At 40.8% G+C, this 24,295-nt stretch overlaps 2 protein-coding genes across 3 annotated transcripts in view; one reads left to right on the forward strand and one right to left on the reverse strand.

Annotated features, from left to right (window-relative positions):
- Nucleotides 1–11,377, forward strand: part of NUP153 (nucleoporin 153) — a 72,054-nt gene extending 60,677 nt beyond the window's left edge. Inside the window, exons 20-22 of one of the 2 annotated variants that reach the window (XM_019985628.2) lie at nt 2,349–2,621; nt 9,099–9,270; nt 9,575–11,377. In XM_019985628.2, coding sequence (XP_019841187.2) covers nt 2,349–2,621; nt 9,099–9,270; nt 9,575–9,659 — 530 coding nt within the window. In that variant the 3' untranslated portion in view covers nt 9,660–11,377. The remainder of the gene's footprint in view (nt 1–2,348; nt 2,622–9,098; nt 9,271–9,574) is intronic. The other variant, XM_070778355.1, reaches the window with a different exon arrangement.
- Nucleotides 11,378–13,155: 1,778 nt separating this feature from the next.
- On the reverse strand, nt 13,156–24,020 carry FAM8A1 (family with sequence similarity 8 member A1). Its single transcript, XM_019985629.2, has 5 exons — nt 23,171–24,020; nt 22,046–22,166; nt 19,872–19,995; nt 19,259–19,398; nt 13,156–16,536 (listed from the first exon to the last, which is right to left on the reverse strand). Exons 1-5 carry the CDS (start codon nt 23,904–23,906, stop codon nt 16,392–16,394), a joined length of 1,266 nt encoding a protein of 421 aa, XP_019841188.2. The 5' UTR covers nt 23,907–24,020; the 3' UTR covers nt 13,156–16,391.
- Between the last annotated feature and the right edge of the window lie 275 nt (nt 24,021–24,295).

Consider the following 24,295-nt stretch of genomic DNA (forward strand, 5'->3'; position numbering starts at 1 on the left):
ACCATCCTCATGGAAAAGAAATGCAAAAAAGCAAAATGGCTGTCTGGGGAGGTCTTACAAATAGCTGTGAAAAGAAGAGAAGTGAAAAGCAAAGGAGAAAAGGAAAGATATTCCCATCTGAATGCAGAGTTCCAAAGAATAGCAAGGAGAGATAAGAAAGGCTTCCTCAGCGAACAATGCAAAGAAATAGAGGAAAACAACAGAATGGGAAAGACTAGGGATCTCTTCAAGAAAATCAGAGATACCAAGGGAACATTCCATGCAAATATGGGCTCGATAAAGGACAGAAATGGTATGGACCTAACAGAAGCACAAGATATTAAGAAGAGGTGGCAAGAATACACAGGAGAACTACAAAAAAGAGCTTCACGACCCAGATAATCATGATGGTGTGATCACTGACCTAGAGCCAGACATCCTGGAATGTGAAGTCAAGTGGGCCTTAGAAAGCATCACTATGAACAAAGCTAGTGGAGGTGATGGAATTCCATTTGAGCTATTTCAAATCCTGAAAGATAATGCTTTGAAAGTGCTACGCTGAATATGCCAGCAAATTTGGAAAACTCAGCAGTGGCCACAGGACTGGAAAAGGTCAGTTTTCATTCCAATCCCAAAGAAAAGCAATTCCAAAGAATGCTCAGACTACTGCACAGTTGCACTCATCTCACATGCTAGTAAAGTGATGCTCAAAATTCTCCAAGCCAGGCTTCAGCAATATGTGAACCGTGAACTTCCAGATGTTCAAGCTGGTTTTAGAAAAGGCAGAGAAACCAGAGATCAAATTGCCAACATCTGCTGGATCATGGAAAGAGCAAGAGAGTTCCAGAAAAACATCTATTTCTGCTTTATTGACTATGCCAAAGCCTTTGACTGTGTGGATCACAATAAACTGTGGAAAATTCTGCAAGAGATGAGCATACCAGACCACCTGATCTGCCTCTTGAGAAATTTGTATGCAGGTCAGGAAGCAACAGTTAGAACTGGACATGGAACAACAGACTGGTTCCAAATAGGAAAAGGAGTACGTCAAGGCTGTATATTGTCACCTACCTTATTTAACTTCTGTGCAGAGTACATCATGAGAAACGCTGGGCTGGAAGAAGCACAAGCTGGAATCAAGATTGCTGGCAGAAATATCAATAACCTCGGATATGCAGATGACACCACCCTTACGGCAGAAAGTGAAGAGGAACTCAAAAGCCTCTTGATGAAAGTGAAAGAGGAGAGTGAAAAAGTTGGCTTAAAGCTCAACGTTCAGAAAACGAAGATCATGGCATCCGGTCCCATCACTTCATGGGAAATAGATGGGGAAAGAGTGGGAACAGTGTCAGACTATATTTTTCTGGGCTCCAAAATCACTGCAGATGGTGACTACAGCCATGAAATTAAAAGACACTTACTCCTTGGAAGGAAAGTTATGACCAACCTAGATAGCATATTCAAAAGCAGAGACATTACTCTGCCAACAAAGGTCTGTCTAGTCAAGGCTATGGTTTTTCCAGTGGTCATATATGAATGTGAGAGTTGGACTGTGAAGAGAGCTGAGCACCGAAGAATTGTTGCTTTTGAACTGTGGTGTTGGACTGCAAGGAGGTCCAACCAATCCATTCTAAAGGCGATCAGTTCTGGGTGTTCATTGGAAGGACTGATGCTGAAGCTGAAACTTCAGTACTTTGGCCACCTCATGTGAAGAGTTGACTCATTGGAAAAGACTGATGCTGGGAGGGATTGCGGGCAGGAGGAGAAGGGAACGACGGAGGATGAGATGGCTGGATGGCATCACCGACTCAATGTACCTGAGTTTGGGTGAACTCCGGGAGTTGGTGATGGACAGGGAAGCCTGGCGTGCTGCGATTCATGGGGTCGCAAGGTTTCAGACACAACTGAGCTAGTGAACTGAACAAAACTCTTGGAAGCGATTTTCTCATCTCATTAGGAGTGTAATCTTTAGTTTGTTCAACTTTTTTTTTTTTTAATGTTGTAAATAACCAGACACTGAAGATTATTTTATTAGACGTTAGTCCTCTTCATGCAGTGGATGCATGATCACATAATAGTCAGTACTTGCACTATGTTGCTTTTCTGATAGGAGATCAGTAGTTTTGGCTGCAAGATAGGAATCTTGTTAATTGAAGTTTTTTTAATGGATTCTTATGGTTTTACTAAATAATGGTAGCAAGCATTGTATTTTCTTCATCAGTAATTCAAAACTTGTCCTGATAAGATCTGCTCAGCAAGGTAAGAGTCTGCAGAGAATCTTGATATGTGCATTTCAGTTTACAAAGATCTCTTGAGGATTGTCTCCTGTTCAGCCATCCGTGCTGATTGAAGTGTCTCTGGGTCTCTAGGATCCTCCTTTGTGTTTGGCACTGGAGCTTCAGCACCTTCTGCCAGCCCAGCGTTTGGTGCTAACCAGACCCCAACATTTGGACAAAGTCAAGGTGCCAGCCAGCCTAACCCCCCAGGTTTTGGATCTATATCATCTTCAGGGGCATTATTTTCTGCTGGTTCTCAGCCTGCACCACCTACTTTTGGGACAGTGTCAAGCAGTGGACAGCCTCCTGTGTTTGGACAGCAGCCTGGTCAGTCTGCATTTGGCTCTGGGACAGCTCCTAATCCCAGTAAGTATGTAGTAATGGTGTAGTTTGTATCCCTATTGGAGTTTTGTATGTCTTCAGTACAATTTTTTTTCTTTGAATTTTGAAACCATGCATGTCTCTTTTCTTCAGTCTCTTGTACTTGGCAGAATAGAGACGTGTATGTTTAGTTTTACCTATAAACATCATTCCCAACTCTTTTCCCAACACAGTTAAGCACTCTCTTTTGTTTTGTTTTGTTTTTTTAAACAAGGCAGGTGCAGTTTTTAAATAACTTCCTGGTTTATTGTGTACTCGTGTATTCGTTCATTTGTTTGGCTGTGCCGCATCTGGGCTGCGCTCAGGCTTTCTCCAGTTGCAGCGAACAGAGGCTGCTCTGCAGTGCACGGCCTTCCCACCGCAGTGGCTTCTGGCGCTGTGGAGCACAGGCTCTAGAGTGCGGGCTTGTTCCATGGCACATGGTAACTTCCCGGACCAGGGATTGTGTCCCCTGCATTGGCAGGTGGAGTCTGAACCACTGGACCGTCCGTATCCTGTTGATGAAAGTTTGAGTTGTTCTTAGCTGTCAGGACATGCAGCTCTGCATGCATCTTAGTGCATCACAAATCATGCACACTCTGATGGGTGGTGCCAGTCACATCCTTCCAGCATTAAATGAACATCCTCATATTTGGATGCTACTTGATTTCATTTTTTGTGAATTCTTTTTGTAATTTTTTTGGGGCCCTTATACTAATTGGTTGTTTTGCTTTACTTATTGATTTGTAGAAATTCTTCATGTATTTTGAATGTTAGTATTTTGTTAGTACATGTAGCAAAATTTCTCCTGTTCTGGACACATGATAATCATATCAGGATTTAATGATTCCCAACCCCCTAATACAAAATTGAAGAGTTTAGCTCTCTTTCACACAGCTAACAATGCCTTCAGTCCTAATAGAGTGATACTGTGTGGTTAGACCACTGTGCTAAATATGCAAACACTGTACGATGTACTGTGACTTTCTTTCCTAGACAACATTTTGTTTTTCCTAGCATCAGTGATTTCTTCTCATGGTTAATATTTTCTTCTCCCATTTGTATATAACTATTTTCAGTTTTTTCAAATACTTTGGCTATTTCTCAGTATCTGAAATTTTACCACATAATTTTTTAAAGTTTTTTATTGGCTTTTATTTTTGCTTTTGTATTGATCTCGTTGATGGGCAGTGTTACGTAGTGTACAACATAGTGATCCACAATTTTTAAAGGTTATACTCCATTGATGGTTACTGTAAAATACTGGCCACCTTCCCCATGTTGTATAATATATCCTTGTAGCTTACATTATACAGAATGGTTTGTACCCCTAACCTCTCCCCTGTCTTGCCTCTTACCCCTTTCTTCTCACCACTAACGACCAGAAGTTCTTTCTGTGTGTCTGTGAGTGTGTTGCCTTTTTGTTATATTCACTAGCTTGTTAGATTGTTCAGATTCCTCAGATAAATGATATCATACAAGTATTTGTCTTTCTCTGACTTATTTCACTTTGCATACTTCTTTCGAGCCCCTACGTGTTGTTGTAAATAGCAAAATTTCATTCTTTTTGTGTGTATGGTGGGATACTACTCGGCCCCGAAAAAGCACACACGCATACACACTGCTGCTGCTAAGTCGCTTCAGTCGTGTCCGACTCTGTGCGACCCCATAGACAGCAGCCCACCAGGCTCCCCGTCCCTGGGATTCTCCAGGCAAGAACACTGGGGTGCGTTGCTATTTTCTTCTCCAACACATACACACTGCATCTTCTTTATTCATTCATTTGTTGAGGAACACTTGGGTTGTTTCCTTATCTTGCTATAAACATTGATTGGGATGCGTGTATTGTTTGGAATTAATGTTTTGGATTTTTTTTTTTTTTTTTTTTTTCAGATATGTACCCCGGAGTGAGATTGCTGGGTCATATGCTAGCTCTATTTTTAGTTTTTTGAGAAGCTGCCTGTTTTGCAGTAATTAGTGGCTGCACCAGTTTACATTCCCACTGACAGTGTGTGGGGGTTCTCTCTTCTCAACATCCATGCCAGCTTTTGGTATTTGTGTTCTTTTTGATGGTAGCTATTCTTACAGGTGTAAGGTGATACCTCATTGTGGTTTTAATTTGCATTCCTCTGATGTTCAGCATCTTTTCATGTTCCTGTTGACCATCTGGGTACCTTCTTCAGAAAAAAATGTTTATTCAAGTTTCTGCTCAGTTTTTGTTGGATTGTTTGTTTTATTGATGTTATGTGAGCTGTTATATGTTTTGGATATTAACCCCTTGTTTATCATATCATTAGCAAATGTTTTCTCCCATTTTGATAGTCTCCTTTGTTGTGCAAAAGCGCTGAAGTCTAATTAGGTTCCATTTGTTTGTTTTTGCTTTAGGAGACTGATCCAGAAAAATATTGCTACAATTTATGTCAGAGTTTTCTGCCTTTGTTTTCTTCAAGTTTTATGGTTTCTGGTCTTACATTTAGGTCTTATGTTTTTGTATATGGTGTGAGAAAACATGCTGATTTCACGTTTTTACGTGTAGCTATATGATTTTCCCAGCAGCACTTACTGGGGTGACATTCTTTTCTCCATTACGTATTCCCACCTCATGTGTCGTATACTGCTGACCACTAGTGTGTGGGCTCGTTTCTGGGCTCTGTTGTGTTCCTTTGGTCTGTGTGTCTGTTTTTGTACCTCTAGTGTGCTGTTTTGATGACTGTGGTTTTCTAGTGTGGTCTGAAGCCAGGATGCGTGACTGCTGCAGCTCTGTTCTTTTCTCAAGGTGGTTTTGGCCATGTGGGTCTTTTGTGTTTCCGTACAAATTTAAAAATTTGCCAGGGATTCCCTGGCAGTCCAATGGCTAAGGCTTCACTTTCCAGTGCAGCAGGCGTGGGTTTGATCCCTGGTTGGGGAGCTTAAATCCCATGTGCCTTGCAGCCAAAAAACAAAGCATTAAAAAAAGAAAAAGCAGTAGCAATATTGCAACAAATTTGATAGAAACTTTAAAAATGGTCCATATTAAAAAAAATCTTAAAAATATTAGTTCTGTGAATAATGTTGTGGGTATGGGTATTTTGATAGGGGTTGCATTGAATCTATAGATTGCTGTGTGTAGTATGGCCCTTTTAACAATATTAGTTTTTCCAGTCCACAAACTTAGTATATCTTTCCCTCCGTGTTGTCTGCAGTTTCTTTCATCGATATCTTATGGTTTTGTGAGTACAGATGTTTTCCCTCCTTAGGTAGGTTTATTCTTAGGTATTTTACTCTTTTTGATGTGATGATGAATGGGATTGTTTCCTTAATTTCTCTTTCTGATAGTTCATTGTTAGTGTATAGAAATGCAGTAGATTTCTGTATGTTAATTTTGACTGTGCAGCTTTACTTAATTCATTGATGAGCTCTAGTAGTTTCCCGGTGGTGTCTTTAGGGTTTTCTCTGTATAGTATGTCATCTGCAAACTGACAGTTTCACTTCTTCCTTTATAATTTGGATTCCTTTTATTTCCTTTTCTTCTCTGATTGACTTCCAAAACTATGTTGAATAAAAGTGGTGAGAGCGGGCATCCTTGTCCTGTTCCTGATCTTAGAGGAAATACTTCCTGTTTAATATGTTCACAATGGGCTTGTCAAAATGGCCTTTATTTTGTCAAGGTATGTTCCATCTATGCCCACTTTCTGGAGTTTTTAACATAAATGGATGTTGAATTTTGTCAAAAATATTTTCTATTGAGATGATCATGTTGTTTTATTCTTCAGTCTTTGGTGTGTATCACATTGGTCTGTGGATATTGAACAGTTATTGCATCTCTGGGTATCATGGTATATATTTCTTTTAATGTATTGTTGGATTCAGTTTGCTAATACTTCGTTGAGGATTTTTGCATTGATGTTCATCATTGATACTGGCTTGTAATTCTCTTTTCCTGTAATATCTTTGTCTGATTTTGGTGTCAAGGTGATGCTAGTCACCATTCTAATGACCATTCTAATGGAGTTCCCTTTAGCTTCCTCTTAAAGGAATCTGTTTCCTGAGTGTCATGTGTTTTTCCTCCTTATGCCCTTGTTTTGGGAGAATACATTTTCCCATGATTTCTTAAGGACACAGGGAAGAAAAGTTTGAGACCTTATATTTCTGGAAAGATCTTTATTCTGCCCCCATGTTGGGTAAGATTTTGGTTGAATATATATTTAGAATGGAAATCACTTTTTTTTTTTTTTTTAATGATTTTGAGGGCATTTTCCCATTGTGGATGTTCTAGCTCCCAGAATTAGTTGCTCTTGAAGTATCTTTATTTTTGCTTTTGATCTGTTTTTCTTTCTGGAGTATCATTATTTTTTTTGCCTCCAGTGTTCTGCTTATGAGGGTGTTCCTTGGTCTGAATCCATTTTTATCCTTGGATAATGTTGGGAAGGCAGTGTGTCCTATTTATTATAAATTTCTTTCATGGGAATTTTCTTGAATTATTTCTTGGGAGATTTTGCGCCTCATTCTTTTTTATCTTCCGTTTTTTCTCTTTTTCTCCCACTTTTTGTTGTGTTTCCTGGGAAGATTTTCTCAATTTTATCTTGAAACACACCTGTTGAGATTTTACTTCTGCATGTATTGCTTATTTTCTTAATGGAAATTGTTCCGTCGATGTTCTTTTTTATATCCTTCTGCTTTTGTTTTATATGTGTTATCTGTTGATCTCTTGAGGATATTAACAATGAGTTTTTGTTTTGTTTTTCCATTTGATAGTTTTTGCTTTGTTTTCTCCAAATTGCTTTTCTTTATTATTGCTTCAGTCTTAGTGTTTCTTATGAAATATTTTCCTCAGATGTCTGGTGCTTCTTGCCTCTTACTCATAGTGTTTAGGTTTTGTTTTTTTTAATTGTAGTGAGAATGTTTAACATGAGTTGTGTCTGCTCATCAGCAAAGGCACAGGTATTGGTGACTGTAGGCACAGAGTTCTAGAACCTGAGCGTCTTGTGTAACTGACCCTGGGCACCTGCTCTGAACAGCACCGCCTCGTTCTCCCCGCCCCTACGTCTCCCTGCAGCCCCCGTTCTCTCAGCTTGTGTGAATTTGGTTATTTCAGATTCCTCATAGAAGTGAACTCATGCATTATTTCACTTAGGTCCTCCACATGTCTCCATGTTTTTTTCAAATTGCAAGATTAATATTCCATTTTTTGTGGACACGTCATTTCCTTTATCTGTGCGTCTGTCTGGGGATATTTGGGTTGTTTCTACTTAGGTTATTGTGAATAATACTGCAGTGAATAAGAGTCCAGATATCTTTTTGAGATCCTGGTTTCAAGTCTTTTGGGTAAATACCTAGAATGGGATTGCTAGATCGTATGGTAGTTTTCTCTTTAACTTTTTGAGAAGCTTTCATACTGTTTTCTTTAGTGGCTGTGGCAATTTACATTTCCACCAACGGTTCACAAGAGTTCACTTTTCTCCACATCCTTGCCAACACTTGCTATTTTATCACTAGCCGTTCTGAGAGAGGATAGCTCCTAGTGGATTTGATTTGCATTCCCTCTGATGATTGGTGAGGTCGAGCATCCTTATTATATATACCCATGTGTTGTCTTTGGAGAAATGTCTGTTCAGGTTCTTTGCCCATTGGGCAAAGGGTTTAATTTTAATATCATTGTAGGTTTATCTAACTGGCTTGTCCTCTTGCCAAGAGCTGAATGTTAGTATGTTTCGGTTTCTCCTTTTGGACTGTCACATTCCCCAGAGAAGATTCTTCAAGTCTCCTGTCTGAAGGGCATAAACACTCGTTGCCTGTGTTTTGGGAGCTGAGTCAGGGCAGAAGGCTGCAGTTCTCAGTATTCTTTGTACTCGGCCTACTGCTAGTCCTTCTATCTGCAGTAGGTATCCTTGCCTCTGTGTGTGATGCGCCGGTCCAGAGGCCTCTCCAGAGACTGGAAGTCTGTACCTCTGCTAGGTAGAGGAGGAGCGTTCTCATCCTGCTTGCTGGGGAGGGGTTGATCTGGGTATCTGCTTCTTAAACAGTTACTCGACCATCCTGCCTTGTTTTTTTTCCAGTCTTCGTTAGCACTTCCAGAAGTCCCTGCACCTAAAACCCTGTGGGCATGGTTGGTGTAAATGGAATGCCCTCTGTGCTTTCTCTTGCTACCAGTTTAGTATTTGGCTCCAGCTTCTAAATTTTGTTCTGTCATCTCTTTCTCTCCCTATCTTTGTAAAATTCCCCTTCCTGTGATTTTAACATAATTTTTGAAAAAGGTAGAGCTCAATATGTTGATTCCACAATCTCAGTCAGAAGTCCACTCGGCCCTTTTTCCCCTTGGTCATGGGTGAGTTGGGTCACTTGTTGGAGGGTGTCAGATGTATATTTTGTTTACAGAGAAATTAATTTTCTTTAAGTAACCATAGGAGAACTTAACCCTTCACGTTTTTGTATGTAAAAGTCAGAGTCATGACTAGAAAACGGTCGTTTTTACCTTATGAGGTTTTTCTGCTTCGACCGTTTTAGGCTCCGTTTTCCAGTTTGGCAGCAGCACTGCGACCAACTTCAACTTCACCAACAGCAGTCCGTCAGGCGTGTTCACATTCGGTGCAAGTCCCAGCACACCCGCGGCCTCCTCCCAGCCCTCTGGCTCAGGGGGCTTTCAGTTTAGCCAGTCTTCAGCAGCGTTTACTGTGGGGTAAGAGAACTTTCTGTTGAGATGTGTGCATGTGTGTGTGTTTAGAATCACCAAGGTCAGTATAGTTGAGGTAAAATCGAGTATGTTCTCCACCAATTCACCGTATTACAGTTTTGGAGGATCATAACCCAAGAAGAGCATGGGTGTGTGTGTGTGTGTGCACGCGCGTGTGTAGGTATGGGTGTAACAGAGTGTGCTTCCTTTAACACTGTCTCCCCACCCCCCATCAGCAGTCACACAGTGTTATGATTGTGAGATTTTATGTGAGCATCATGTCACGTTACAGAGTTTTTATTTTTCGCAGGTCAAATGGGAAAAACATGTTCTCTTCTTCTGGACCTTCGGTTTCTGGTCGAAAGATAAAGACTGCTGTTAGACGCAAGAAATAAAGGTCATGATGTGTTACACACACTGTTTTAACAGCTGGCGCACTGCTCTCAGATACTGGATTGTACTATAATACTGGGTTATCTGAAGTCAGATCTGCCTAAGGACTTCTTTAATTTGGGAATTTTCCTCCTTTTTTCTTTATAGAAGCGCAACTTCACCTCTCCCACCCCCCTTTTTAAAAAGATAATAGCTAGACTGGTGACTGATTCTTCAGCAAAATTATTTTATGATCCAGCAAATTATTCACTGATTGGCATAGGCTGGCAGAACCAGGAACCGAGCCTGCTCGGAGAGTGGCTTTGTGTAGAACCTCTTCGTCCGCACCACCGCGCGCGGATACGCGTTTATGGAGCGCGCTGCAGTTGTAACTATATCTGAGGAATTCTGTATAGACTAGAGAATGTTGAAATGAATGATTTCTATGCTGAGTTTGTGCTGGTGTGTATGTGTGAAGTGAGTGAGTTGGGTGTATCGTGCACTAAAATTTTCTGATAGAGGAAGCCTGATTAAAGAACGGTCCATGCTAAGGACTTGTTAGATCTAGTTCGTTCTCCATTGAATAATTATATGCTATTTCTATATTGTCATTCTTCTATCACCTGTCTTGCCTTTTTCATTATTTTATTATGAAACTTGTGTAAATACAATCTTGTTTCTGTACTTTTTTGACATAACATAAATCTGTGAACTTGAAATTTTAATTTTGTGTTAGAAATTTTTTTTGTTGTTTGTTTAGTCTCGTCTCAGATTTTATTATGTAAATCCCATTATTCAAAGTTGCCTAAATCCATTTGGAAATCTTTAAAAAAAAAAAAAAATTGGGGATTCTTAAAGTGAGTTTATTGGCTTTTCTGATCCAGTTTTTGTTTGGACCAAAAACCAGTATTGTACAAAGTATTAAGCATATATTTTTATATTTACTGAAATGGACTGTGGTGACTTTGGATAATAAGGAAAAGTTTAATATTAAAGCCATGTTTATTACAGTATAATTAACATGTTAAACCATGGGATAAATGCCATCAATAAAAAATTATGAAATACTTTTTGCTCTAGTGTTAAATTATAGTGAAGGTAAAAGTGTTAGTGGAAGGGAATCTTTTTATAGAAGTTAACAGTGGTCAGTTAGAAGAGAAATTCCAAAGAATACATTTAAGGTGATTTGGACAGCTCCTATGTCTGAAGGTACGCTCGCTGCATTTTTGTCTGGTGCTAGGAATCACGCCTACTTTGCATATAAATTGATATACCTTTTTAAAGTAGAAAATAAATGGAAACAACCATTTCTGTTTGTACTTGTATCTTCCTTCATCGGTGACTAGACAATGTTTATTGATTGAATTTTTGGAGATACATACCTAAAGTAGCCCACAAAAACTTCAGTGGTCCTTTTGTGCGATTTCTTTTGGATTGTTTTACGGATTATTATTTTTTTTTAAGAAGTAGATTTGTTACGGCCCATAAAAGAGCTCTTGGGCAAGAGCATTTGACAACTTTATTCTTCAATTTGAACATATAATTTTATGGTGACTTTTATTTTTACTGAAGTTGTGGTTAGAGTCTAAAATCAGTACTTTAACATGTTTGAGCTTTTCTGTTTCCAGTGAAATGATTTCTGTTATGGAAATGTCTTAGGCCATCATCAAGTGCTAGCTTTGGAGTCGGAATTTTGTATTTATAATTCTCAACTTATTAAATAATAAATGTTTGACATGAACCTGTTTGGAGGGCAGAAGATGATGGTGAATACTAATGGAGTAAATTGGAAACGTGTGGGGTGTTAATGCTTAACTAAATTGCATGCTCGCTCAGTCTTAGTCATTGTTTTAAACCCATATGGATGGGGATATTAAGCTTTCTATTCTGGGAAAGATTTTTCATTAAAAATGTACTAGAAATATTTCATTTTATTAATTTTTTTTAAGCTAGTAACCAAAAACCAAACAGGGTGAGTTATCTTATAAAAATGAAGTCTCCTATGCCCCCAGAACTGAGATCTCTAGGGCTAGAGTTGTTGGGACTTGGGACTTGTTTTTTCATCTCTATTGCTTTAACTCTCAGGCTGCACGTGGCAGCTATAGAATACACTCCTGGTAGCAGTTCCAACCACAAATCTTTCCCTGCTGAAGCCCAGCCGACATCTCTCTTCATCAGATTGGTGCAGGCTGCAGACCCACTCCCTGTGGCTGTAATAGCAGCCTTGGGTTCCATACTCCATACACAGATGAAAGTCAAGTGCTGTTTGTGAAACATGGGGAAACGTTATGGAAAGAAAATAGCCCACTTTTCATGCTGGATCAATGAGGAACTGTTTTTAACCGAAAATAATCTGACGGTAAGAAAGCCATATGCAAAAAGATTGAATAATCAGGTATGTTTATATAATTCAGTTGATTTGCAAGAGTCAAGTTGTTCTCACTGAATGTATCAGTATGTTTGGTGGGGTGTGGCAAATGTATATTCTCAGACCTATGCACCAGAGATTCATGCACTCGCTGGGTTCAGATCATGTCCAAAAATCATTCAATAAGTGCCTGGAAGACTTGCAATGCCTGAGGTCCAGGCCTGCCACTTCTAAGGGGTAGGGTTTTTTTGTTTTTTGGTTTTAGTATTTTACAGTTTGAGGCGTTAAGAAAAAGTACAGTTCAGACAACTGAAGTTTTAGCTAATATGTTATGAATTTCTAATTATTCATGTAATTAGGATTTTATTACTTGAGATAAAAGTGTTGGACTAATGTTAGCAATTTATAACCAGTCCATGAACTTCCTGGTTTAACCTGGGGAAGAACTTACGGTTTCTTTAATATTAGGGTGTCAGGTGCTGGCCCTGTCTAATGGAAACTGACAAACTTGGTATAGTAAAATCGAGAAAAATGGAATGTGTTGGGTCTAGCTACACAACAGCTTTATGTCAGAGCTTTCATTTCCTTTTCATGTGGGGCGACTTTTAGAGACATCTCTGACCTCCACTGTAGTTCAGAGTGGAGTGGCTGGGTGCCTAACAGCACACTGCCTACAGGACTCAGACCACACTGTAGTTTAACTCCATTTAAGTTTACCTTTTATTATCTTTTTCTTTCTTGAGGAACCTGTTTTGTATCCTGTCGATCTAGTTTTGTTGTAATTGTTTGAATAGGGAATGCTCCTAAGACCGGAATAAGATTAAATCGCCCGGCTCTTTGACTAGCTGTGACTGAATTCTTGTTCCTCATGTGTCATGTGGGTCTTTAATACCTTGCATGGTGGCTGGAATGGTTAACAGCTTTTACGGAATGGACAGGATTAGTTTAACATCAAAAGCTTAGTCATCTACAGCTAACTTGAGTGACTTGCTAAAAGAATATACCTCAAAGTGGATGATCTTTTTTTTTTTTGGATAGACTTCTATTTCTGAAAGCACTCATCTCTTGAAGGCAGAGAATGCTAGAGCAGCTGTATTTGGAAGCAAGAGATTCTAGAGCAAACCTCAAAGAAACAGGCAAAACACAAAGCATTGTTGACCAGGTATTTATTGAGACAGTACAAAGTGGTGGCATATAAATTATTAAAAATAGAATGCTGAATTTTTATTTAGTAGGCAGGCCATCAGATTACTGCTTGTGGGTCACACCATACTATAAATGAAACTGCAAGGAAGTACATATACAATTTGAGATGAATTTTACCCAGGCAAGTACATACTGATAAATTCTGGCCTTTGGCATAGAGGGGTGAGAAGTGGCAAGTAAGTGAAATACTTGCCAGATTTTAGGAATACTGCCATTATTTAGGAATATTTTTTAAAAGGAAGAATAGCCTATTTTCATAGAGATAAGTATAGAAGGAAAATATTTAATACCCATGCTCCCATCAAAAAGCCCTTTATCCCCAAGTAGCAACAATTTTTCAACTCCTGTCTTTGTTTTGCGGGAACTATTTATGTCTCCATGCACCCAAGCAAGTTACATAAGGGAAAAAGTCCTTTTTTAAGAGTTGAAACAATTTTTACTGTCATTTGAAACAAACATGAAGACTTTTATAAATTGAAACAAAACTCTGAAATATAATGCATTTTTTTTCAATCCTAAATATTTGGGGGGAGATGCGGTGACAATTTAGGTAGAAAGCATTAGCTTCTGAACAAGTGCCATATGAGTATCGCAGCAAGTACTGGCCTTCTCTCTAGTCACAGATTTAAAAGCACAGCTTGCTCGCCACCACTCACTCTCACTTGCCTCAGCCCAGCATACACTTAGTGTGTCTGACTTTTCTCAAGGTCCTGGGGCCACTCAGGCTGCTTTAGTTAATGGGTAGATTTTCTAGATGCCTAAATTATCTGCCTGTTTTGTGGTTTTATGTATGGTATGTTCATTGAAATCGTATTCTCAGCATGACTTCTAATTTTTGTTCCTTTATTATCTTGTAAAAGTGATGAATAATATTTATACTATGAGACAGCTTTCTTTTTGCCTTTTTAGGCTGTGGAGCTTCAGTATGAGGCTGTACACAGAAAAGTCAGCATTTCTAAAAATGAAATATAATAAAGTATACAGAAAATAAAGAGGGCTCCACCCCAAAAAACCTTCCCTATTTTGTCATTTATTTCCCCTCAAATTTGGGAATCCAAAATCTCCCTAAGTGCTACATTCATAATCAGACTTGGGTTTTCATGTAAAGGCAGACAGAGTAATAATAATGTTTATTTTATAGGGCTACATAGTTTAACTTGAATCCTAAGATAGCTCTCAATGCATCTACATAGATATTAATCTGAATCACTTGTGTATAGCAGATGTGCAATATTTTAATGTATAAATCAAACTGGGTATTTACTTTTGTTTCACTGTATAAGTAAAAATAGCCCAGGTAGTTAACCATCCAATTATCTTAGAGGAAAGTATACATTAAAGATAAATTCCACAGCGATATGTAAGAGTACATTTCAACTTGAATTCCCAATCCAGGGCAAAGAGGTGTGTATATGTCAATAAAGTATACACTACTAATCAGTTAAGTATGTAACCATTTATGTAACATTTCCTAATAATCTACTCTGAAAAAGTTAGTGGACGGTTTTGGTTTGTTTACTGCCAAGGGCCGTAACACTTTATCTTCCCAGAAACGACAAGTGAATGATCTGTTCAGTATCTTAACACATTTAACTAACAGGCTTTCTGTGATGTTTTTCAAAATAATTTTATATTAAATCCATGGTTTATGAAATTTTACAATCAAAAGTATTAAGGACATTGTTAAGGTTTCTATAAACTGAAAATACATTTTAAATGTCAAAAAGACCCACTTTAAAAACTGATACAGTAATATAGCAATGTATTTATTATGACCAAAATAAAGCCTAGATTGATCCTGTAAGCACCTGAGATATGAACTGTTCAGTACAGCTTAGTGTTTTGGGGGGAGAAAATACAGCAAATGCAGAAAATGCCTAAGAAAACTTTTAGTTTAGCTATATCTCAACACAGCTAACTGGGCCATCTAACAAAAGCACACACACACACACAATTCAGCGACAGAATAAAATAGCAGCACACACAGTATTACACATTTCCCTCAAAACATCATCCCTGACAGACTCCAAATGAGCTGGCGGCCTCAGAGCCAAAGAACTTCGAACACTGTCTGGACATGCTGCTCTTCCTTGCTAGAGAACAGTCCCTAAAGGGAAAATTGCTAAGTATCTCATAGGCTACTATTTATTTAATCATGAAATGCTAGGATGACTGAACTCCTTGATGTTTCAAAAGTTATGGAGTATAATAAAACTAAAACTAGTATGTGAATATCCTGTATATAAAGAGAAGGTATACTCAGAACACTGAAAAGCACTAATACTTCATGCTGCGCACATACTGGGAATATTGTTTTAGAGTAAATATGCCACAGTTTGATGGAACTAATTTCCCCCCACATATTTATAGTTTGATTTAGGGCACAGAAAACATCTGCACATGAATTTCAATTTACAGTGAAAATTTACCCCCCCACACACACACATAACACCCCACCCCATTTAAAGCAATCACTAACTTACCTTTTTCTTAAAAAAAAAAAAAAAAAAGCAATATGACTTAATACTTTTTCATCATGCAATACTTATCCTGAAATACATGTGTAGGCATTAAGAATAGCTGTGAAGTCATCACTCCTGCGGTAAACTGCAGTACAGGTGTTAACATTTCAGATCAGGGAACTGCTTGGCTGGCCTCAACCTTCCCCTTGTAGTTAACTCACCACCCCCTGGGATGGGAGCTAAGTGGATTATAAAGTGTGTGTCCCCACTCCCTCCCCACAAAAAGCAAAGACGAACATTTCCTCAAGACGTGTTAACTAAAAGAATAATGTGTTTACAAAACACAACTGGACGTTTTCCATCATTTTGGGATAAACCAAAATAACTTTTTAAAGTTTCATTTGGAGATTTCAAAGCTGAAAGTGCATTCAGCAAATTCTAACACCTTAGATGTATATACTGTCTGTTGATGATGACACCACTTGCCTTCTGTTCGATATACAAATTTTAACACTTGGACTCAACAGGTTTTTCTTCTGGAAAAGTTCTTTGGCATTCAGGTAACATCAATACTTTGAGCACAGTCACCTGCATCACACTGGATCGACTGCTTTAATTTCTAAATGAATTAAGGTAACCCAGGGACACTGATGGCCTTGACACATAATTTAGTCTTGTCATTATTCCAGAGAATATGGAATTCATGGCTTTTTGGGGCATCATCTGACCCCATTTCTTTTTACTACAATGGTTCCTGCTACAATGTCATAGGCTGTTCGATTATGCTGAAAAAACAGCAGTGTGATGAAAGCAGGGAAAAAAGAAGCAATAGAAAAATTCTTGATCAAAGCTCGTATAGCGGACCTAAAGAAATGGAAAAAAAAAGTTATATACCAACTACATATAGATTAGTAGACTATCAAGCTCAAAATGTATTTAAAACATTCAAAGTACAATTGAGAGTTTTAACCTTTTGTATCTAAATTACTTTCAAGTAGCATTATATTGGAGAAGGAAATGGCAACCCACGCCAGTATTCTTGCCTGGAGAATCCCAGGGACAGAGGAGCCTAGTGGGCTGCCGTCTACAGGGTCGCACAGAGTCGGACACAACTAAAGTGACTTAGCAGCAGCAGCAGCATTATATTATGATCAAACCACCTGGGCCAGTTCTAAAGACTTCATAACATAAAATTAGACTTTAGAACTTTCACGTGAAAAGCAATAATGTCTTAGAATGTGAGCTAAAAGCTTAGTATTTCCTAGTATTTTGCCAAAAGAACAGAGTAACTTCCCTTTACTTACCTTTTCTATGGTCACTCACTACTTTTAATATCTTTATTTTCTGTATGTTTTCACTGTCTTCTAAACTGAGTAGGTTTAGTACAGTACCATTTTCTACCTTCTGTGAAGAGCACCAGCATTTCAAATTACTGCTTTATCAGCTCTCTCTCTTTGCAGGGTCCTGTGGTTTATTTTTGGCTGTGCTGTGGGATCTTAGTCCCCTGACCAGGAATTCTACCTGCACCCACACCCTGCAGTGGAAGTGTGAAGTCTCAACCACTGGACCACCACAGAAGTCCCTGTCATCCTGTGATTAAGGAAAGCTTCAAAAAGCTTTCAACAGGAGCTTAGAATGGGGAATTATTCTAATTAGATTTTTGCCTTTTAGTGCACTGAACAGTTACAGAATAGCACAGCAGCTGAATGTGGGCTCTGAATCCAGACTGACTTGGTTTTAGGTTCACTTTCTACCATTAGTTGTGTCCAAACAGTGCCTGGTTTACAACGTGTTCAACAAATATTAGCCAACATTGATTCTCAGTAAAAGTAGTAGCCCAAGATTATTAGAATCACAAAAATAAGCAAATTTTGAAGATGTAAGCAAACCCCAGGCTTCTTCTAAAATCTCTTGTTTATATTTCTTTATATAACCATCTAACTCTGAATCATGCTGGCAGCAATTCCAGTCAGAACCTTGTTTTGCTCAGCTAATTACCATCTACTCACCTCCACAACTTCTATTATCCACTTCCATTATCCATTATTCCACTATCTGTACACTACCCTAATGGCAGAAAGTGAAGACAAACTAAAAAGCCTCTTGAAGAAAGTGAAAGAGAGTGAAAAATTTGGCTTAAAGCTTAACATTCAGAAAACTAAGATCATGGCATCTGGTTCCATCACTTCATGGGAAATAGATGTGGAAACAGTGTCAGACTTTATTTTGGGGGGCTCCAAAATCACTGCAGGTGGTGACTGCAGCCATGAAATCAAAAGATGCTTACTCCTTGGAAGGAAAGTTATGACCAACCTCAGTCCAGTTCAGTCGCTCAGTCATGTCCGACTCAGAAAAACCACAGCCTTGACTACCAGATCTCCTGACCGGCCTCTTGAGAAACCTATATGCAGGTCAGGAAGCAACAGAACTGGACATGGAACAACAGACTGGTTCCAAATAGGAAAAGGAATACGTCAAGGCTGTATATTGTCACCCTGCTTATTTAACATATGCAGAGTACATCATGAGAAATGCTGGGCTGGAAGAAGCACAAGCTGGAATCAAGATTGCTGGGAGAAATATCAATAACCTCAGACGACCAACCTAGATAGCATATTCAAAAGCAGGGATATTACTTTGCCAACAAAGGTCCTTCTAGTCAAGGCTATGGTTTTCCAGTGGTCATGTATGGATGTGAGAGTTGGACTGTGAAGAAAGCTGAGCACTGAAGAATTGATGCTTTTGAACTGTGGTGTTGGAGAAGACTCTTCAGAGTCCCTTGGACTGCAAGGAGATCAACCAGTCCATTCTAACGGAGACCAGTCCTGGGTGTTCACTGGAAGGACTGATGCTGAGGCTGAAACTCCAATACTTTGGCCACCTCACACGAAGAGTTGACTCACTGGAAAAAGACTCTGATGCTGGGAGGGATTGGGGGCAGGAGGAGAAGGGGATGACAGAGGATGAGATGGCTGGATGGCATCACCAACTCGATGCACATGAGTTTGGGTGAATTCTGGGAGTTGGTGATGGACAGGGAGGCCTGGCGTGCTGCAATTCATGGGGTGGCAAAGAGTCGGACATGACTGAGTGACTGAACTGACACCTTCCCCCAGCGCCAGATGCCAACAGCTAGCCATGAATACTGTGAGTATTACAACCTCTTTCACTTTAGAGCAGGAGCATGTCAAAACTCCTATTGCCTATTTAAGATGGGGGTACTGACAAGTGTTACCAGAAGGAAGCTTCAACGCAGAATAGTAACTAAACTCCATAACTACAGATCTAGAGAATATAAACAAAGCTAGGCCTGGAGCACTGATACAGACAGCACCACACCCCAATCCTCTCATTATTGTGGCCTCCAGTTCATAAAATGCTTACCCTTGAAGATGTGTATACTGAAAAGGAGTCAATAAATGTTACTGAAAAACATTCAAACTTTGTTTTAAACTTATTAAATGTAAGCCTATTATATGCCAAGAAAAACCAACATCCTAAAAGCACTTTTTTGTAAGTACCATCATTTGATAACGTTTAAGTACAGTAATTCATAAGTACGTAGTAGATTAAGAAAAGAACTTACGTTGTAATGCTAACATTTGAGGATGGAATCACTAAAACCCGACTCGGTGCAATAAGCACTGATGTATCACAGGTCACAACTCGAAGTCCTAGCAGGAACTTCCCTGGGGTAGCTCCACCTGCTCCCCAAATGCAAATTATCTAAGGAGAGAAGGATAATTGTAAAATAATTTACTGGCTCAACTATACCAATATTTTCCTGCCATATGATTCATGGTTTAACATTTTCAAGTTGGAAGAATTCCATAGAAATACTTTGTTTAATCTTTTAATGCATTTCTGCAGGTCTCTAACATCCTCAAGTACCACAAGATGTCTATTGCAGTTATTTCTCTATGAGCCATTATATTTTTTAGCAAGTTGGTTCTATGGAAAAACATTACATGTTCCACAACCAACTTAAAACATTTTTGGACAAATGACTGAAATGTATTACCAAGAAATTGTAAAATTTCTCTGCTCAGAAAATTTTAACTTGAAAAGGTACTATGTTAAAATTTAGAAAAAAAGACACCTGACAAATACAAGATTATAAATCTCTATTACAATATTTCTGTCTTGGGCTGATAATCTAAAATTATATTGTTAAATATTTGCTGAAGTCAGTGGCTTACCTCATAGAAACAAACTAATAACCTGTATATAAGTGCCACAACCATCATCTTCTGCAAGTCTTCCATTGATGTGTCTTCATCTATTTCTTCTATTATATAATGCATAGCAAACTTAGAGATATCCCTATAAAAAACAGTTTTGGGTTATAGAGAATGTGTTACCAGAGCAGTTGAACTGGTATTTTTTCATCAGTGTAAGCCATAAACTCTAATTGAAATCACAAACTAATGTTTTCTAATTATCTAGTTTCACAAAACATTATCTTATTCAACAAATAAGTAGCAGTACCATGAGTAAGCATTGTACTAGCTCTGGGGATAAAATGGCAAGTGAATGAAGTGGGCAAAGGGTAAAATAGAGAAGCACTGGGTACTTGGAAACACCTAACAGGAACACAACTTACTGGAGGCTTCGAAAAAATGACATTTAAGTTGAGATCTGAAGGGTGGAAAGAAGTTGGCCCCGCCTAAGGGAAACGTATGCAAGAGCGGGACTAATGAGAGGAGGACTTGGAGAGTATGATGGCAGCTACAGGCATTTCTGTGTGGCTCAAGTATTGTGTGAGGAGAGAGTGAGTAGAAAATAAAGCATTCGTGCTCAGTCATGTGTGACTCTGACCCTTCAGACTGCAGCCCGCCCGGCTCCTCTGTCCATGGGATTTTTCAGGCAAGAATACTGGAGTGGGCTGCCATGTCCTCCTCCAGGGGATCTTCCCCACCCAGGGATGGAACCCGCATGTCCTGCATTACAGGCAGATTCTTTACTGCTGAGCCATCGGGGAAGGGAGTTTAAGAAACAAGGGTATCTGTTAAAACATATGAAGACATTAAGACTTATGATGGCAATGAGAAACTACTGAACGATTTTAAGGCAGCAGAGTGGCAGAATCAGAATTTATGAGATTAGATGTAAGACAGGACATGGTAAACTGAGATATCGGTTAGAAGACTTGTTACAGTCCAAGCAAGTGATGATGTGACTGGGACTGCTAAGTCACTTCAGTCGTGTCCGACTCTGTGCGACCCCATAGACGGCAGCCCACCAGGCTCCCCCGTGCCTGGGATTCTCCAGGCAAGAACACTGGAGCGGGTTACCATTTCCTTCTCCAATGCGTGAAAGTGAAAAGTCAAAGTGAAGTTGCTCAGTCGTGTCCGACTCTTTGCAACCCCATGGACTGCAGCCAACCAGGCTCCTCCATCCGTGGGATTTTCCAGGCAAGAGTACTGGAGTGGGGTGCCATTGCCTTCTCCAGTGACTGGGACTAGGGAGAAGCAATAATGATGAAAACTGAAATTTTGACACAAACGAGTTGGTACTTGACTGGATGTGTAGGGACTAAGGGAGGGAGAGATATAATCATGGTAACCATTCAGGTTCCTGACAAAGGCCCTGAAATTGAACCACCAGGGTCTGAACTTAACTCTATTTTTGTAAATTTACCTTTGTAAATTCTGGGCTTAACCTTTTGTAAGTCTAAATTTCAATCTCTATAAAATGGAGGCATTAATCTCTACTTAATAGTGGTAGCAAGATTATGAATCCATACAGGGACCCCCCTTGTGTCCAGCGGAGCCCACGCTTTCCCTGGAGTCTGCCCTTTCACTGCAGGTGGTGCGGGTTACCCCACATGCTGTGTGGTGTGGCCAAAAAAAAATCCATACAAAGCCCAGCACGTAGAAAGTGCTTACCGAGTGATAACTGCTATTATGACTATTATTCTGAAAGAAAGACTATTCAAATAAATGGCTCACTTTGCAATTCATTTAGAACTTGCCTGATGTATATAGGCAGCCCCATTTGGAAATGGCATCTAGCTGATTATTAACAGTTTATGCCTTTGTCTTTAGGTACTCCGCTCTGAAAACAATTATAAGAGAAAAATTTGTACCTAGCCTAAGAAAATAGTGAATAAAATCAAAGCAGGGTTGGAGATAGCTTTTACCTACTTTTATAGGTGAAATTCTCCCCCATCTTGCAGAATTTATTGTTTCTCTCTTTTGTAGTTATTTCTTAAAACCAATAAGAAAGTAAACCTGACAAAGTTCCTATAAAGAAATTGTTGACCTTGGCAAACAAGTTATCCATACAATCACTGGCAAGCATGGAAAAAAACTTAAAACAAGACCTCTACACAGTAGATATTAAAACCTTTCTGCAAGTGGCCTTAACTTACTTTATTCCACTCAGGTGCATAATGCTTAAGACAATGGTCGCTTTTATAAAGAAGAGAATAAAGAAATCCACCATCTCTGCCATAAATCTGTGGGCCAAGGATGGAATAACATACTCTCTGCCTGTAAATTTAAAAAAAAAAAAAAAAGTTAAGAAAACTAATCGTTCCCTTGGAACCCAAGCTAGGCAATGAATGGGGAATGTAAAGTCAAGGTACAACTTACTGATAAAAAATTTTTATAACCTTGAAACAATTGACTTCAATAGGGCATGTTATTAAAACACAGCAATGCTACTTCGTAACAATTTAAAGCTATTTTTACCCCCTTAATGTTTAAAAATTATTTCACAGGTAAATTTCATTATTTAAAGTACTCAGTACATTTCACCAGGGATTCAATCGAGAACCGGGGTAATTACAAGCCTATGACAGAAACTTAAACCCTGTGTGGCTCATCTTACCCCTATTCATTTGTCTCGCTTTCTATGTATTTAACAAATTCAGTGATTAATAAGCTGCCATCCTAAATTCTGGATCAAATTCAGGCAACTAGGTCTTGTCCCATATTACCTGAATAAAATAAAAATAAACTAAAAGGTGTCAATAATTCAAAACATTCTAATATCCATACAGAAGTAAAGAGACAATACAGACAATATACAGGATTAAGCCAAGGTTCATAACTGCATTTGAATTCATGAAAATCTCTAATATCCGTCAGTTCCATTGTCGCTAATTCATAAAAGTTACCATATAAACTATAAATCCATGTCTGGATTATTACCAGCATTACCGGCCAACACCTCCCCTCCCCACAAACCGGCTTTGCCATCTGAGAATTAAGCCCTGGGTCTCACTCCAGAAAGTGGAGAGCAAGGTAACAGCAAGTGGTTTGAGGAGCAAATATTTCTTTACATTTGGAAGCGACTAGTCCGGGGAGTAAGGGAATGGATCCGGAGCGCCAGGTCTAAAGGAAGAGGAAAGTAGGGCCTCGCCGGACACCCTGGGAACTGAGACGCGGAGAAACAACGGCGAATGGCAGCAGCGGCGACAAGCGCAGGGCAGAGCCTGCGGGCTCCCGCCCCCCACCTCCCACCCCAGCACGTGCCCCGAAGAGCCTCTCACCTGCCTGCCGCCCGGTGTCGCTCGGGGCTCGCGAAGCGGCTGCCGGTCCCACCCTCGTGGCCGCGGCTGCGCGGACCGGCGGCTGCAGGTGAGGGGCGCGGGCTGCCGGGCCGGCGACCGGAGCCGAGGTGGTGATGCCTGCGGACGCCCCCGGCTCGGGCCCGGCTGTCGCGGCGCTTAGGAAGTAGAAGGGGTTGTAATAGCCCAGCTGCAGGGGCGGCAGGGCGGCTGCCGGGGGAGCGGCGGCGGCTCCGGCAGCCGGGAGGTAGCTGGGCGCGGGCGGCTGGGGGCTGCAGTAGGCGGGGAAGGCGGCCAGGCCGCTGTGCCAGGTGAGGTAGCCGCAGTAGGACTGCCACAGCCACTCGTGCACCTGCCGGGAGTACTCTCGGGCGCTCAGCCGCGCCGGCTTCTCCGGCGGGGCCGCGGCCTCGGACGCCTCACAGCTTGCCGGCTCCTGCAGCCCCGCGCTGGAGCCAGAGTCGGAGCCGGAGGCCGCCTCCCCGCGATTCTCGGGCTCGCGCGGCGGCTCCGATTCCTCAACCGCGGCCGCGAGGCCCAAGGCTGGGGGCCGGCCCAGGGCCTGGGGTTCGGCCTGCGGGCAGTCCCGGGACAGTGGGGCGGCGGCGGCGGCGGCGGCGGCAGGAAGGCCTCTTAGGGAAGGAACGGACTCCTGGTTCCCTCCGCCGTCGTCCTGCCCGGGAGGGCGGCCTCTGGCTTCCTCTGGCCCCTCCGCCATCGTGGCCTCAGCGGCACCCTCGGCGGTCCTGTCACTGCGCCGTCTCCCTTCCCTACTGGCCCCTCCCCAACAGCCCGGTGGCCACCGCAGCAGCCGCAGGCGTCAACAATCCGCCACCGGAAGCGGAAACCCCGCCCCGTGGACGTCGCCGGGGCGGGGCGGAGCTAGGAGGCGGGGCGTGGGATGGTGCTTGGAGCCGCCGAGCCGGTTATGGTTATCGAGGCGCTTCTCAGCTGGGCGTCCTGGGATTATCGCTAGTTCCGCTCAACTATCACCCCTCCGCGCCCCCCACTCCCCCCCGCCCCCACACACACCTCTTGCGGATTTTAACGAAGTTGAAGGCCCAAGGCTTCTCCAGATAGTCTCACGGGTTGTAGACTCCGGCTGCT

This window comes from Bos indicus, chromosome 23 (genome assembly GCF_029378745.1).
Source record: "Bos indicus isolate NIAB-ARS_2022 breed Sahiwal x Tharparkar chromosome 23, NIAB-ARS_B.indTharparkar_mat_pri_1.0, whole genome shotgun sequence".
Classification (NCBI taxonomy): domain Eukaryota; kingdom Metazoa; phylum Chordata; class Mammalia; order Artiodactyla; family Bovidae; genus Bos; species Bos indicus.